This window comes from Zootoca vivipara, chromosome 1, assembly GCF_963506605.1.
Source record: "Zootoca vivipara chromosome 1, rZooViv1.1, whole genome shotgun sequence".
NCBI lineage: Eukaryota > Metazoa > Chordata > Lepidosauria > Squamata > Lacertidae > Zootoca > Zootoca vivipara.
Window position 1 is genome coordinate 108,692,952 of NC_083276.1, and position 14,839 is coordinate 108,707,790.

Consider the following 14,839-nt stretch of genomic DNA (forward strand, 5'->3'; position numbering starts at 1 on the left):
GTGTTGCCTCTCGCTCCACTCCAAATCATAGTTGTGGTGCCTCCGAGGCTCCACACCCAGTGTGACCGAATCGGTTCTGGGCCCCTAAATCCGGCTCTGGACCGGATGGGAGCCCCTCAATTGAAGCTGAACCCCCCCCAAAAAAAACCTGCAGTGGGAAGGTGGGCAGTTCCCATATCCTGGAACTAGGATATATGACCTGTTCTGGGCGGGGTTACACACACCCCACAGAAAAAATGGGTTCGTAATCTGGGATTATTCCTGTATCCCACTTTGTCACTGGTGTCTCAAGCGGATTCTGTGGCTAGGAATGTGTATGCCCATATTAGCTGGTTTTCCAGCTAACTGTTGTTCCTGGACTGGGATAGCCTGGCCTCAGTTGTCTGTTCTCTAGTGACTTGCTTGGACTACGGTAGTGTGCTCCACGTGGGGCTGCCCTTGAAGACAGTCCAGCGGCTGCAGAATGCTGCTAGGTTAGTGAGTGGTGCAGTTTGATGAGACCATGTGCTACTGTGTTATTAGCATAGAGTAGTTGTGTTTGAGTAATTTTGCAAACTGTATTGATTTCTAATCTGTCATAGGAAGAATAAAATAGCACTTAACGTATTAGGAATGTTTTTTTTATTCCCTTAAAATCCTTGTGATGTAGATGATTACGCCTCATTTTACAGGTGAGGACTACAGCAAACATCCACCTGCCTAGCTAACAAGTTGTTTGATAAGTTTTTAGAAACCAGGCAAAGGTTTCTCTTCAACCAGGCCTTTGGATGATTAACATTCTATGTCCTTTTAAATGGGGGTTGTTTTTGGGGGGGGGCAAGTATTGGTTATGTTATTATGTTATGTTATTTTTATTATGTATTTTGTGTTCTCATTTTGTATTTTTATGTCATGAACATAAAAATGTGATCTTTGAATGAAGGGCAGTACAGTCATACCTTGGATCCTGAACACCTTGCGAGTCAAATGGTTTGGGTCCCGAAGTGAGTGTTCCAGTTTGTGAATGTTCTTTGGAACCTGAACGTCCGACGCAGCTTCCGATTGGCTGCAGGAGCTTCCTGCAGCCAATTGAAAGCTGTGCCTTGGTTTCCGAACATTTTGGAAGTCGAACAGACTTCCGGAAGAGATTCTGTTCAACTTCCGAAGTACTACTGTATACAAATGCAATCAATCAATCAAAACAACCAGTGTGACAGCCAGTGAGCTATCAGGCCCAATTTAGCGTGTTCATTGTTGCATATAAATTCCTAAATGGCTTGGGACCCAATTACTTAAAAGAGTGTCTTCCCCAGTATCAACCATATTGGACCCTATAATTTGTAGATGAGGCCTTGTTGGTGATGCAGCCATCGGGGCCTGCTCAGTTGGTGTTGACCGATGACAGAGCCTTCTCAGTGGTGGCTCTCCATTTGTGGAAAACCCTCTTCGGTGAGTTTGTCGCCACAATTATTAACTTTCAGCAATTGGAAAACATTCATGTTTACCCAGGCCATTGGTGGCTAAAGAATACTGCTCATGGCAACCCTGAGATCACTGGATAAAGCAATGTTTTTTAACCATAACTGTTTTTAGAATGTCTTGACCATTTTTAAAATGCTTTTTGAAATAAATTGGGGTTGTGTTTGGCATCCTGGACTCCTTTGGGAGGAAGGGCGGGATTTAAATTCAATAACTCTCTCTCTCTCTCTCCTATGTTTTGTGTCTCCTAGCACTTTTTTATACATGGGACACAACTGTAATTAAGAAGTGCAGGATGAAAAGATGGCGCAATCAGTGCTGGTACCACCAGGACCTGACAGCTTCCGCTATTTCACGAAAGAATCGCTGGCAGCTATTGAACAACGCATCGCTGAGGAAAAAGCGAAGAAGCCCAAACACGAGCGCAAAGACATCGACGACGATGAAAACAAACCAAAACCCAATAGTGACTTGGAGGCTGGCAAATCACTGCCCTTTATCTATGGAGACATACCTCCGGGAATGGTGTCGGAGCCCTTGGAGGATCTCGACCCATACTACCTTAACAAAAAAGTGAGTCTTTGCTGTGAGTTTAGTGCAAGTCCCACTGGAATAGGATGGGATGGAAACCCTGCAACCTTTCAGCTGAATGCTTTTTAGCCCGTGCAACGTACTGACGCTTATTATCCAATATATTCTGTTTTTCTTAGTTGTCTTCACTGACGTTGCCCATAAATAAGTGCTACATATTATAGTGTTTATAATATTCCCCTCCTCTATATTTGCATACAGTGAAGCAATTTTATTATACGATGCTTGGCATTTCGTGGCAATTGTTGCTTACAGTATCTTACACCTAGGGAAGGGCTTGAAAAATGAATGAACAGAGGCATTATTAACTTCGCTGCTAGCAGCACATCTTCTCTTAGTAATTTTTTAAAAAAATATTAAGTACATTTTGCAGTTGCTCTTTGGCTCATTTATGTCATGTCTCTGCAACAAGGGTTTTCACTGCATATTTTGTTTCTGAGCTGTCCAGTCATCAGCAAAGTTTGATTTTATTTATTTACAGTATTTGCAAAATAATTCTGTGCCTCCAACATTAAGAAAAAACTAATAATACCATGATGGCAAATAGCATAGCAATAGCTGTGGAACAATACTCTCAGAAGGACTAAGGCAGCTTTCCCATGATGCAGTGTGAAACTGTTGCGTAAGGCAGTCGGTTCCATAGATGGCACCATTTCCTTGCTTCCATAGTCAGAACAATCAGGACTGGGCTTCCCATGAAGCAGTGCGAAGTCGTTACTTATTCCACATATTACCTCCTTGCCTCTTGGTGTTAGTCCATAGGAGCTGGGCATAAGTTTACCTGTTAATTTCCGCTTTGAAAATGTTTAAGGGCAGAACTGTACTTCTCCCTCCTATGCAATGTGTGTACTAAGCCCCGCTCAATGAAGAATCGTTATCTTTCAAAGGTTATGTCTTTCAGATGACTTATTCTGAATCGAGTTGTTTTACTGTGGGAAACAAATGGTAGGTTGCAGTTGAAAGGTAGATAAGGCTCCTAGCTTACCCTCTGCCTGGCCCTTTCCTGCAAAGTAAAAGGCAACTCAACCATGAGGATTTTAATCTTGGCTGGAAATGTCATTGATTTGATTAGACGTAGATGTACCATTTCATTAGAAACAGAGAGGTGACGCTTTCACTTAACTCTGCTTAGCTATACATGGGCAGATGCATGGATAATTTCTGTGATTTCTCCCATGAGACCAGATCTTACTGTTTTGAGCATAAAACAGCCCTCAGACATGGCAGCTCAACAGAAAACACTATATTAGGAAAGGTTTCTTTAAAAAAAAAGTATATGAAACAATCAGACTGGAAGTGAAACATCAGACCAAGTCCAGCATTTTGCAAAGACAGATATCTTTCAGAGCTCACAAATGTATAGGCCTTCTTTTGTTGTTTTTCCCTAGTATTCCTTAATTTCAGGTGGCATGCCTCTGTATGTGGAGGTTCCACTAAGTTCTCGTGACTCATTGCCATTGATAGGCCTATCTGCTCTGATTCTCTTTTAAAGTTGCTATCTTACAGCAATGAATTTTGAAGTTCACATTGTATGAAGAAGTTGTGTATCTCCTTTGTTAAAGGGTAACCCTTTGGAAACTAATTAGTCTCTTGAATTATTTGTTCAACAATACAGAAGCTGGAAAAAAGAACAATGACAGCCCCACTTAGGGTGGTTGTTGCTTGTTGGCTTGTATGTTTTTTTGCAGGTAATTTCTGCAACATGTCATTGACACAAAAATAGTGTTTTAGTATTGGCTGTATACTGCGTCACCCATATGCCACTTTGCTTTCATAATTGTTCTGCAATATTTCTGCATTATTGCCATATGGATGGGCGCTCTTGTTCTATAGCACAACGAAAATAGGACAATAGAAACTCAGAATATATGTGGTATGAAAAGTTATAGGATTTTAGCAGGAAATTATGAGACATGCACCTATTGCAAACAAAGCAGCTTGATTGTTACAAACTTAGTGGATCAGGGGGATGCTGTTGATGTAGTGTATCTTGATTTCAGTAAGGCTTTTTAAAAAGTCTCCCATTATATTATTGTAGAGAAGCTGGTAAAATGTGGGCTGGATGAGGTAACTGTTTGGTGGATTTGTAAGATGGTTGACTGACCAAATGCAGAGAGTACTCACTAATGGATCCTAATCATCCTGGTGGAAAAGTGACAAGTTGGGTGCTGCAGGGTTCTGTCGTGGGCTTAAGTCTTTATAAATAACTCGGATGAAGGAATTGAGGGGATGCTCATCAAATTAGCAGATGACACCAAACTGGGAGGGGTCATTAATGCCACTGAAGACAGAATTGGGGTTAAAGATGACCTTAACAGATTGGAGAACAGGCCGCAAACTAACAAAATGAATTTCAGCAGGGACAAGTTTAAGGTTCTACACTTGGGAACTTAGATGGTCTTCAGCAGCTTCACCTTTTGTAGCTCCCCCAAACCAGGAGGTGAAGCTGTTTTCCTCTAGAAACGTGTGTATGAGGAAAGATGGGGAGAAATAAAGAAAGATGGGGGAGAATAAAACACCTGCAAGAGGGAAAGCAATTTCGAAAAATTAAGTGCAAACATTTGGGGCTCAGAGATGATCAGAAGGAGCAACTTCTTGTTGCTACAGAAAGAGTCATTTATGCTTCCAAGGATTCAGATTAGGCCACCTACAGTATTTGCTAATCCTGTGGCCCTCCTGTTTTAAGTGAAGCTTGCCTGCTTATGCTTCCTCGGGGATGTGCAGGGCTGCTGGTCACATCATGGCTGTCTTCAAAACAAGAGGGAAGGTCACCCCCTGCACCTCACCTTGTCCCTGAGCAGAGAGGAAGCCCTAGTTCTACCTCACCCCTTATATGTGTATTCAGGGTCAAACCTAGATGTCCCTTGGAACTCAGGGAATTATCGCTTGCTGAAATCAAACGGCAAAGCTTCTCGAGCATAAATTTGGTGTGAAGTTTTAACTGCAGATTTCCCGCCCACCCCTTCCCTGTTTCTAAATGAGAAGGCATTTTTAAAAATAAATTTTAAAAAATGTGATGGAGCTGTTATTGGAGGATTGTGAATAAAATATAAATGGTTACTTGATTGCTGCTGATGGCTAAATGTAGACATGAGAGCACAAGCAATTCATAAAAAGAATGAAATATGAGGAATAAATGTATTAGCAGCGGTGAAAACCTGGCAGAGAAACAAAACTTGCAATCTTGGCAGGCATGAAGGAAAACAGCCATTGTAGTTATGCAAGTGTCTACTCTCTTGTGGGGGGGGGGGGGAGAGACAAATATCTCAAGTGCTTCCTATAGCATGCGATAGTAAAAGCAAACCAGCCCTTGTGGCCTGAGTTTGTGAGGTATGTTAGACTTGAACACGTGCAAGCAATTATTCTAAACTATTCATATTTGAATGCATTGCTACAGCAAAGGAGATGTCACTTGAAGGCGTGAGAGACTGCTTACCAGTTCATTCCCTCTCTTTTCTGTACAAAACGAGGACTGAAGGTTTTAAATGCAGTTAGATGAATAAGCTAAGCACTTGCACCCTAATGCAGTCAGCTATGACTTTGCTTCAAAGGCCGTGGGACTTTACAGTGGAATCCTATACATTTATACTCAGAGGTGAGCCCCATTGCGTTCAATGAGACTTACTCCCTGGGAAGCGAGTGTAGGATTCACTCCTAAGCACACATACTGGGCTGACTAAGCCTCACAGAGCTCAGCAAACTTCTGAGTAAACCTGCAGGGGGAATATGTTGTTGAAACACATAAAACTGCAAACCTGAAGATGTTGCAAAACGGCAGGCCTGAAGTTGTTGCTTAGGAACACAGGAAACTGACTTTTACTGAGCACTGGTCCATGCAGCTCAGTGTTGCCTAAACTGACTTGTCAGTGACTCTCCAGGATATCAGACAGGAGACATTCCTAGCCTTATCCTGGAGGACGCCAGGGATTGAACCTGGAACATTTTGTGTGCCAAGCAGATGGTCACCCACTGGCAAGCTACTGCTGTGCAGTTGTAGGAAACCATTTCCAAGCATCAACAGGGCCGATGAGGTAATAGGGATGAGGGGGCTGTAATAACAATCGGTATCTATTCTGAATCCTCATGCTGTTCTGACCAAATGCCACAGTGCTCTACCTGCATGCAGACTAATCCTTTCTTTTCCTTTTCCTTTTTGAAACAATAGCTGTCTTGCAAATAATTGCAAGGACAGAGCCGGTAAAACCCAAATCCAGTTCTCAGGTGCGAGGCTCCGTCTTTAAAATTCACACACAATGGTCATTCAGGTCCTGGCTGGAAGTTAAATGCAGTGCCACTGGGTCAGCCCAATGGCCCATCTAGTTCAGCACCTGGCTTGAGAGCAGTACATGTGAAAAGGATCTAGGAGTCTTGGTAGACCACAAACTTGACATGAGTCAACAGTGTGATGCAGCAGCTAAAAAAGCCAACGCAATTCTGGGCTGCATCAATAGGAGTATAGCATCTAGATCAAAGGAGGTAATAGTACCACTGTATTCCACTCTGGTCAAACCTCACCTAGAATACTATGTCCACAGTTCAAGAAGGATACTGACAAGCTGGAACGTGTCCAGAGGAGGGCAACCAAAATGGTCAGAGGCCTAGAAATGATGCCTTATGAGGAACGGCTTAGGGAGCTGGATATGTTTAGCCTGGAGAAGAGAAGGTTAAGGGGTGATATGATAGCCATGTTCAAATATATAAAAGGATGTCAAATAGAAGAGGGTGAAAGGTTGTTTTCTGCTGCTCCAGAGAAGCGGACACGGAGCAATGGATTCAAACTACAAGAAAGAAGATTCCACCTAAACATTAGGAAGAACTTCCTGACAGTAAGAGCTGTTCGGCAGTGGAATTTGCTACCAAGGAGTGTGGTGGAGTCTCCTTCTTTGGAGGTCTTTAAGCGGAGGTTTGACAGCCATCTATCAGGAATGCTTTGATGGTGTTTCCTGCTTGGCAGGGGGTTGGACTGGATGGCCCTTGTGGTCTCTTCCAACTCACAATTCTGTGATTCTGTCCTGTTCTCACCGTGGCCAGCTAGATGCCTATGGAAAGTCCTCAAGCAAGACCAGAGGGCAACAGCATTCTCCCCCGTTGTGATTCTCAGCAACCAGTACGCAGAAGCAGTTTGCCTCTGATACGGGAGGTGATATGGCCATTGATGGCCTTACCCTCCACAGATTTCTCTAACCCCATTTTAAAACCAACTTGGTGTCAATCACTACGTCTTGTGAAAGCAAATTTCGTAATTTCACTATATGCTGTGTGATGGAGTCCCTCCTTAAGTATTAAGTTAGTCGTGACTAACATAAATCCATTGTTTTCAACTGATCTAACTCTGACTATGACTTTGGGCTGCAGCCCAGGATGCTTAAAGTCACTGGGTCCTTGCATTGTTTTCCATACCAGGTGCCGCGAAGGAGAACAGCAGTATTTATATTTGTAAACTTTTTAGGCATTGGCCCACGCATAAAAGCACAATGCATCTGAAAACAAAAACTAGGTGTTTTAAATGGCAGCAGTACAAAATTGTTTTACAATATACCCGCTTTAGAAAACAAAATAAAACGGCAGTGTGGATTCTAGCAGCTAAAAAAGTATGCTTTTTTTTTAAAAAAAAAGATCTCTAGCTTAAAAATCACATAGGCCTAAGCTGGGAGGCAGTGGAGTCTGAAATAAATAGGTTTTTTTTTTTAATTCACCAAAATTTGCAGAGTTAAAGCCACAAGAACAATGCCACATGTGACCAGAAGTCTGGAGAATAGTTTTGTTGTTTAGTCATCTTAGTCGTGTTCAACTCTCCGTGACCCCATGAACCAGAGCATGCTCTCACTTTCTTCTCAAAACTTCTCCATTTTTATGTCCATGAAGTTTTCTTGGCAAAATACTGGAGTGGTTTGCCAGTTCCTTCTCCATGTGGATCACATTTAGTCTAAACTCTCGGCTATGGGTGGCCCTGCACGGCATAGCTCATAGCTTCTTGGAGTTATTCAAGCCCTTTCACCACGACAAGGCAGTGATCCATGAAGGGGTGGAGAATAGTAGTGCAGTGCTTAATCATGAAGTTCAGGAGCTCATCATGACAGCCTCCGTAGTCAAGGAAGCAGCAGTGTCACATGAGGACAGGCAGTAGCATCCTCCTGCAGTGGTGATGTCACTGGTGAGGATGGATGGGCTGAGGTGGCAGTGAGGTTGGAGGAACTCTGGGCTGCTGTGATTGGCCCACAGGTAAATGCAGCCCTCCCCATACTGCTGTCCAGGTAGTTTTATACAGTTGGTGTATGATGATTAACTGAATTCGCCTCAGATCAAGTGTTAAAATGTGTGGCACTATTCGCCACACCGCTTGGCAGCTTTGTGAAAGTGGCCAGCTTATAAATGGTCATTTACGCTCAGCAGGTAGCAGATCTCGGCCATCCTGATAATTCTATGTAGTAGATAGCAGACATAACCCACCTTCCATTCTCCATTCTGTGTAGGTTGCCAGCATTTTAAAATTTCATCTTAGGAGGGAACGTGACTGGAGTTCACCCAGTTATGTGATAAGGGAAACAGAATTCATAATCTGAGTCCTTGAATATTTCTAAAGGAACCCAGAGCAGGGTCCAGGATAGTGTTCATAACAAAACACTTCCAGAACATTATTTTACCGCAAAAGCCCCTCAATGCGCTATATAGCTTAATGCTTAATTAACCCGGATGCTGTGAGAAGTGTTTCTTCTAATCCACAAGACAGGAGGTTGCTTAGGCAACCAGTCTGACTTGATATCTGGTATACCAAAGAAGCCATCGCAGAGTGAGGACCGGTCATTTGAATCCAGTAGATAACAGGCAAGTTTAGGTGTTAACACTGCTTGGGAATTTAAAGAAATCTGTATGTGTTCAGGAGGCCAGGCGTCTCTCACATGTGCGCATGCACTGCTCAAAAAGTCGCTGCACCACAGGAAAGCAGCCACTTGAATTGCCTGTAGGGCAAGTTCATGCAGGTGAATGACTTCGGTGTGACCCCTCCTGTCCGTTCCTTTCTGGGAAAATGATTTGTGTAAATACCAGCTGCGAAGATACCCAGCGGTTTCCCAAAAGTGGCCCTGAGGCCCTGGATATTACAGCAGAAATATACCCTCTTCCTGCACCAGGCATTCCTTCATTCAGTTTGGAGTACAGTCAGAACAGGCATGTAGGTTCAAATGTTCCAATTTTTTTTAAAAAAAAAATTGTTACGTTTGAACCTACACATTAGCAAACCCTGCCCCATTCATTTTTTTGACACATCCACTTTTTTGACGCATTTGAACTTGAGCTTCCTAGCTGTTGAGAGCCAAATCTTGCTAAAAGTTGATGTCGTAACCTTTCTACCTGGCTGGGTGGAGCTGTTCGGTTGCAGTGCTCCACAGAGCAAGGCCTGCCCATTGATCTCAGTCGACTTAGCTGTGCCTGACCAGGACCAGGCTGTTGGGAAGGAATGGCTGAGGCTGTTACCTGCCTGCAACAACTTCTGGTTCCATCTTCGAAAGAAACTGGTCTGCAGTCATAATGGTAGGAGGAAGCAACAGTAGCCCAAGGGCCTGGACTTCGTGTGGTGTGCCCCAAATCCCCTTCCCCTTTAAAAAAACTTTTTTTAAAACAAAATTTATATGGCAGTTGGGCGCACTGCAAAGTGCAATGTTGGCAAGCCACCCACCATCTTAATTTCTCAGAGTATATTATAATTAGCACATGCTAATTTAATGCAAATTTCAGTCACGGGCCAGCCAACCAAAATCTAATTCCTAGTATTGGTTAGGAAGAGCTAATGCCTGCCTTGTATGTCTGGCTGTGCAGAAGAAGATGACTTTAGACTGAATCCTGAACCTGATTGGTTGAGTAGCCTTATGGAAATCATGGTATTAACTGAATTAGATAGGGAAGGTTTTCTTTTGTGTATACTGTTCTCTAACCAAGCTTCTGTGTCTGTGCGTTTCGGTGCTTGAGTGATAACACAGGTCAGTGTTACATGCCACGAATCAATTCTTTCCTCCTTCTCTCTGTCCCTTTTTCTTCCAGACATTTATAGTATTGAATAGAGGGAAGGCGATCTTCCGATTCAGTGCCACTTCCGCCGTGTATATGTTAACTCCATTCAACCCTCTTAGAAAAATAGCTATTAAAATTTTGGTACATTCATATCCTTTTCAAGTGGTTACGTCACAAGAAGTGAAACGGTGCTACTCTGTTTTTCGGTGCTTTGGTTCTTTCCAGGCATTTGGTCCCAGGGAGCCCATATAATCACACAACATGCCCCAAGCAGCTTGGCCCTGGCAAGCAGGGGAACAGAAAGAAATCAAGTGTGGCAAGAAGTGTTGGCTTGCTGTTGAATTTACTTTCCAAGAATGGAACCTCTACCTTTCCATTTTGCTCTAAGTCTCAAATGCACCTTTGGGTATACTTGCTTTCGTTGGCTAATCCAAGAAAAATCTTAAGGAGCAAAGCTATACCTGTGCAAAGAAGGGAGAAGGATTGCAGGGAGACAAACAGAAGCATCTCGAGGGGATTCCAGTTCCATTTTTTAAAATTCCCAGTTTGCATGTAACCAGAGGAGACCTAACATCCTTAAACTCACATTGCTTGGCAGAAGCACTGGCTGCTTCTTTGTTCTTTAGAACCGCCACGCCAAAAACGGCTGTTAAAGAGAAGGGGCTGGAGTATTTCTAAGTCGAAAGCTAAGGAGATCTGAAGCATGTCCTGGGAATCCCTTGCACACTACTCTGAGGAAGGGCATGATGCAAATGTAATAAATGAACATCTAAATATGCATGTATACGCCTTCCGTAAAATAAAAGAGCTCTACATATTTTTCCTAGTTTATAGTGCCATCCTGTGGCCACTGAGAGCCTATCATGTCTAGGTAATTAAACAGTATGCATTTGTGTGGGGGGTGTACCCTTAAGTTATTGAGCCTTTGAATGACAGAGGAAATAATTTCTATTGCGAAGGTGAAGAGAACAAGTTATGTCCAGTGTTCATAGTGATGTAAACCCCGGGTCATTCTGAGTGGGGCTCTTGCTTAACCTTTTCCCCATCCCCCAGGTGGGCAGGTTTCCCTTCCATGAGTAGAAGCCCAGTTTTCCCGTACGGCAGATTCCCGAGTGATCCGTTGACAACAGTCAAGATGGGCTAAAGCCAGCAAAACATTGAGTGCTGTCTCCCTAAAGAGGCAGCGATTGTTGGCTTGATCAAACAATCACACCTGGAGTATCTAGAATAATGTATATATATGGACATAGGAAGTTACCAGGGCACTGGTCCATTTCGCTCATACTGAGTGGCAGCAACTCTCCAGATAGGAGTCTTTTCCAGTTGTCCCTGGAGATGCTGAGATTGAATTTGTGCCCTTTTGCAGCTGCTTCCCCGTTGGCTTTTCCATTGTTTTCGCAAACAACAGCAAGAACCTAAAACCCTACCTCATTTTGGAACCTTGCCATGTTTTGAACCTACTATAAAATCTACCTTAGATGAGATAAACTTTTGATTCACATTTGAAACTAATTGTCAGGTGGCAAATGCTAACCTACAGCATTCACATACACATACACAGAGTTCATCTGACATCATTTTCTGCCTAATGTTCCATATCATTCTGAAACATCATTTTGAAGTTGCCTGCCACTTTGCTGAGCACAATAATGCTTAGCGGTGTCATCACCGTTTAGACTTAACATTTGCATCTTAATATTATACCGGCCACCTGCATCCGACTCAAACCACTTGTTTTTACTTCTGATCCAGAAGTAAAATGACTTTATCCTTCCTTCCGTAAAAAAACAACAGCAACAATTTAATAATATTTCTGAAAGGCTATTAGAATGTCCATCAATCCACCCAATTTTTTTAAAAAAATGGAGTAATATGTGAGAAGGGTATGCGATGCTCCCCGAGCATCATAAAAACCACAGGAAAGATTAATGATTCTGGAAGTGAACCACAATGTACTGTTGATGTAACCAATTTTTCTTACAATGAGTTCTCAAGAATATGTTCCTTAACAATAATATACATTATTCAGCATGCTTATTATGTGCACTATTTTGACCAACTGTGTATTTATGACCATGAGCAACCCTCCGGACTGGACAAAGAATGTAGAGTAAGTTAAATCTAATCACTATTCAGTGTGTTAATGAATATGTAATGCATGATTTTTTATATATGTATATAAAGTCATCCAAGGGGCAGTTCTGTTGGCAAGAAACCAACAATGCTGGTTCTCATTACACGGGTTCCCACATTATGCAAGCATGCATTCAGGGCCGGCTCTAGGGGTAGACTGGGTGGCGCGGGGTGCTAAGGCGCCGGCCCGGCAGGGGGGCGTTGCGTGGCAGAATCATGCGGAAGCCGTGCTGCGCCCTGCGCCCACCCACCAGCCACGACAAGATACGGGGCGGAGCAGGGGTGCCGGAGCGATCTCCGCACCCGGGCACCCGACATGGTTGAGATGGCCCTGCATGCATTTGTGCCCAAGATTGACCCCCTACTTCTTGTTCACAGTTTACACCTTTAAGCTAAAATAGGCCTCAAGGCCTGACTGGACCATTTTCTGTGCTCAAGAACTGATCTTTGCTTCCCTCTGCCTCTTGCTGTTTCCCAATTCAAAAGGCAATTAAAATGCAGATTGGTGATTGAATCAGATTTGTAATATGGTACCCAGGGATGTAACAACAGTCATGTGACTTCTTTCAATTTGGACACAACTCAGTGTGGGTGGGAAGGTAAACCCCACACTTGCTGTCTGATAACAATGGCATGTCACCAAAGGTTGAAGACAATCAGCTACAAATTCCCTCTTCAAAATGTCAAATCAAGCAGAAACTATGCCACTAAAATTGGCAAGTGAGGAAAATCTCCAGGCTAGAGGGGAGATCAAAGTTGAACACTCAAGGAAGGAGGAGGAGCCACCTGCCCTTCTTTGCACACTGGTTTCCTTTTCCTTTTCTTCTTTTCTATTAAAATAGAATGGGGAAAATTTATGGGTTACTTGAGGACACATTGTAAACAAATCAGAACATTAGCGGGATTGATATAAATGCATGCAGTAAGAGATAATTAAGGGGAGGAAAGGGGGAATTTCATAAATATATTTGAATTGGATGTGCAGTAACAAAAAGATAGGAAATGGCCCTAGTCAAAGTCCAACTTTACCTGTTCTTCTGTTGAACCATCATGGCGACATCCACCCACAACAAAATAGCAGAAAGTGGTTTTATCCTTCTGGCAGTCCTCCTCTATTTTGGACCCCAAGTATAGAATCACAGCCTTGGAAAGGGTCCAGGGAGGACATCTAGCCCCATTGCAAATCATACAACAATATAATTCCCTGGCCTATCCTAAGATAGTTGGAGCATATAAAGCCAATCCTGGCACGACTGAACTGCCAATTAGTTTCAGACCCAATACAAAGTCCTGTTTGGGGTTTTTTAAAAATTATTTTCAACTTTTCCAAAAACATTTTAGCAAAGTAAAATAAAAAAATTCCTTCAGTAGCACCTTAAAGACCAACTAAGTTTTTATTTTGGTATGAGCTTTCGTGTGCATGCACACTTCTTCAGATACACGAAAGCTCATACCAAAATAAAAACTTAGTTGGTCTTTAAGGTGCTACTGAAGGAATTTTTTTTATTTTACTTCGACCCAGACCAACACGGCTACCTACCTGTAACCAGAATTTTAGCAAAGTCTTTACAAATCTAATTTACCTTCCTGTCGACTTCCCTCCCCTCTCTTCTGCACACCTGGTTTACTCTGTTTTTGCATCTTCTTAGTGGCTGAGGAAGAAGAAGTGAAATTAACCAGTAAGAAGACACATAAACAGTAGAAGCCAACCAGTCAGTCTTCTCCCTCCTTGCCTATGTGACTTTGATCTCTCCCAGCTTTCTGCTACTAGTGGTGGTGGTGGTGGTGAGGGGAAGCCTTAGGAATCCTGACATTGTGAGCATTGCATTTAATCAGCTCTGCCTCATACCTGGCTTGTCATCCAGAGACAGAGCTCATAGCTTTCCCTTTGGAAAACAATTCATGCTTTAGACTTCTGACATCTTCCCCCCGCCACCCAATTTTATAATTGTCTGTTTTTTGTTGGGAATATTTTGTTGAAATCATTAATACTTGTTTTCTGTTAACTGTTGCACTGATATTTTCTTCAGATACACATTCACGGGAATTTACACCTTTGAATCACTAATAAAAATTCTTGCAAGGGGCTTCTGTTTAGAAACTTTCACTTTCCTCCGGGATCCCTGGAACTGGCTTGACTTCACTGTCATTACATTTGCGTAAGTATTTGTTTGCAATATTTAAAGGGGGGTGTTGTTAGTTACTGGTAACCTCAAATTGAGACAGGGAGAACCTTTAGAGAAAGAGATATACAGTATTGTTGATTGTTAGCGTCCCAGAATGGAGACTGTGCTGCAAAGCCAAATTAGAATTTCTGCCGTTTGTATTGTAACTAACTCTGGCTTAGCCCTCTTAAAATAAGCTTGTTTCATATCTTGTCTTCTTTTCTGTTCACCGGAATGGAAGCTACCTCTCAAGTTCCCAAATTAGTTTAAAATAAAGCAGTGTGATTTGCTCGCTGACATTTTAATTTAATCTGAGGAAAGGCCCCCCCAAGCAAGTAGCATAAAGTCTGCCTCAATTCTGAATAACTGTGATTTGATTCTACAGGTATGTAACAGAATTTGTAAACCTAGGCAATGTTTCAGCTCTTCGAACTTTCAGAGTATTGAGAGCTTTGAAAACTATTTCTGTAATCCCAGGTAAGAAG

General features: G+C 42.6%; 1 protein-coding gene across 1 annotated transcript in view; it reads left to right on the forward strand.

Annotated features, from left to right (window-relative positions):
• Positions 1–1,718: 1,718 nt before the first annotated feature.
• LOC118093527 (sodium channel protein type 2 subunit alpha) overlaps positions 1,719–14,839 on the forward strand; it is a 54,537-nt gene continuing 41,416 nt past the window's right edge. The window contains 5 exon segments of the mRNA XM_060280265.1: positions 1,719–2,031; positions 10,087–10,205; positions 12,077–12,166; positions 14,220–14,348; positions 14,740–14,837. Of these exon segments, the coding sequence (XP_060136248.1) occupies positions 1,762–2,031; positions 10,087–10,205; positions 12,077–12,166; positions 14,220–14,348; positions 14,740–14,837 (706 nt within the window). The 5' untranslated portion in view covers positions 1,719–1,761.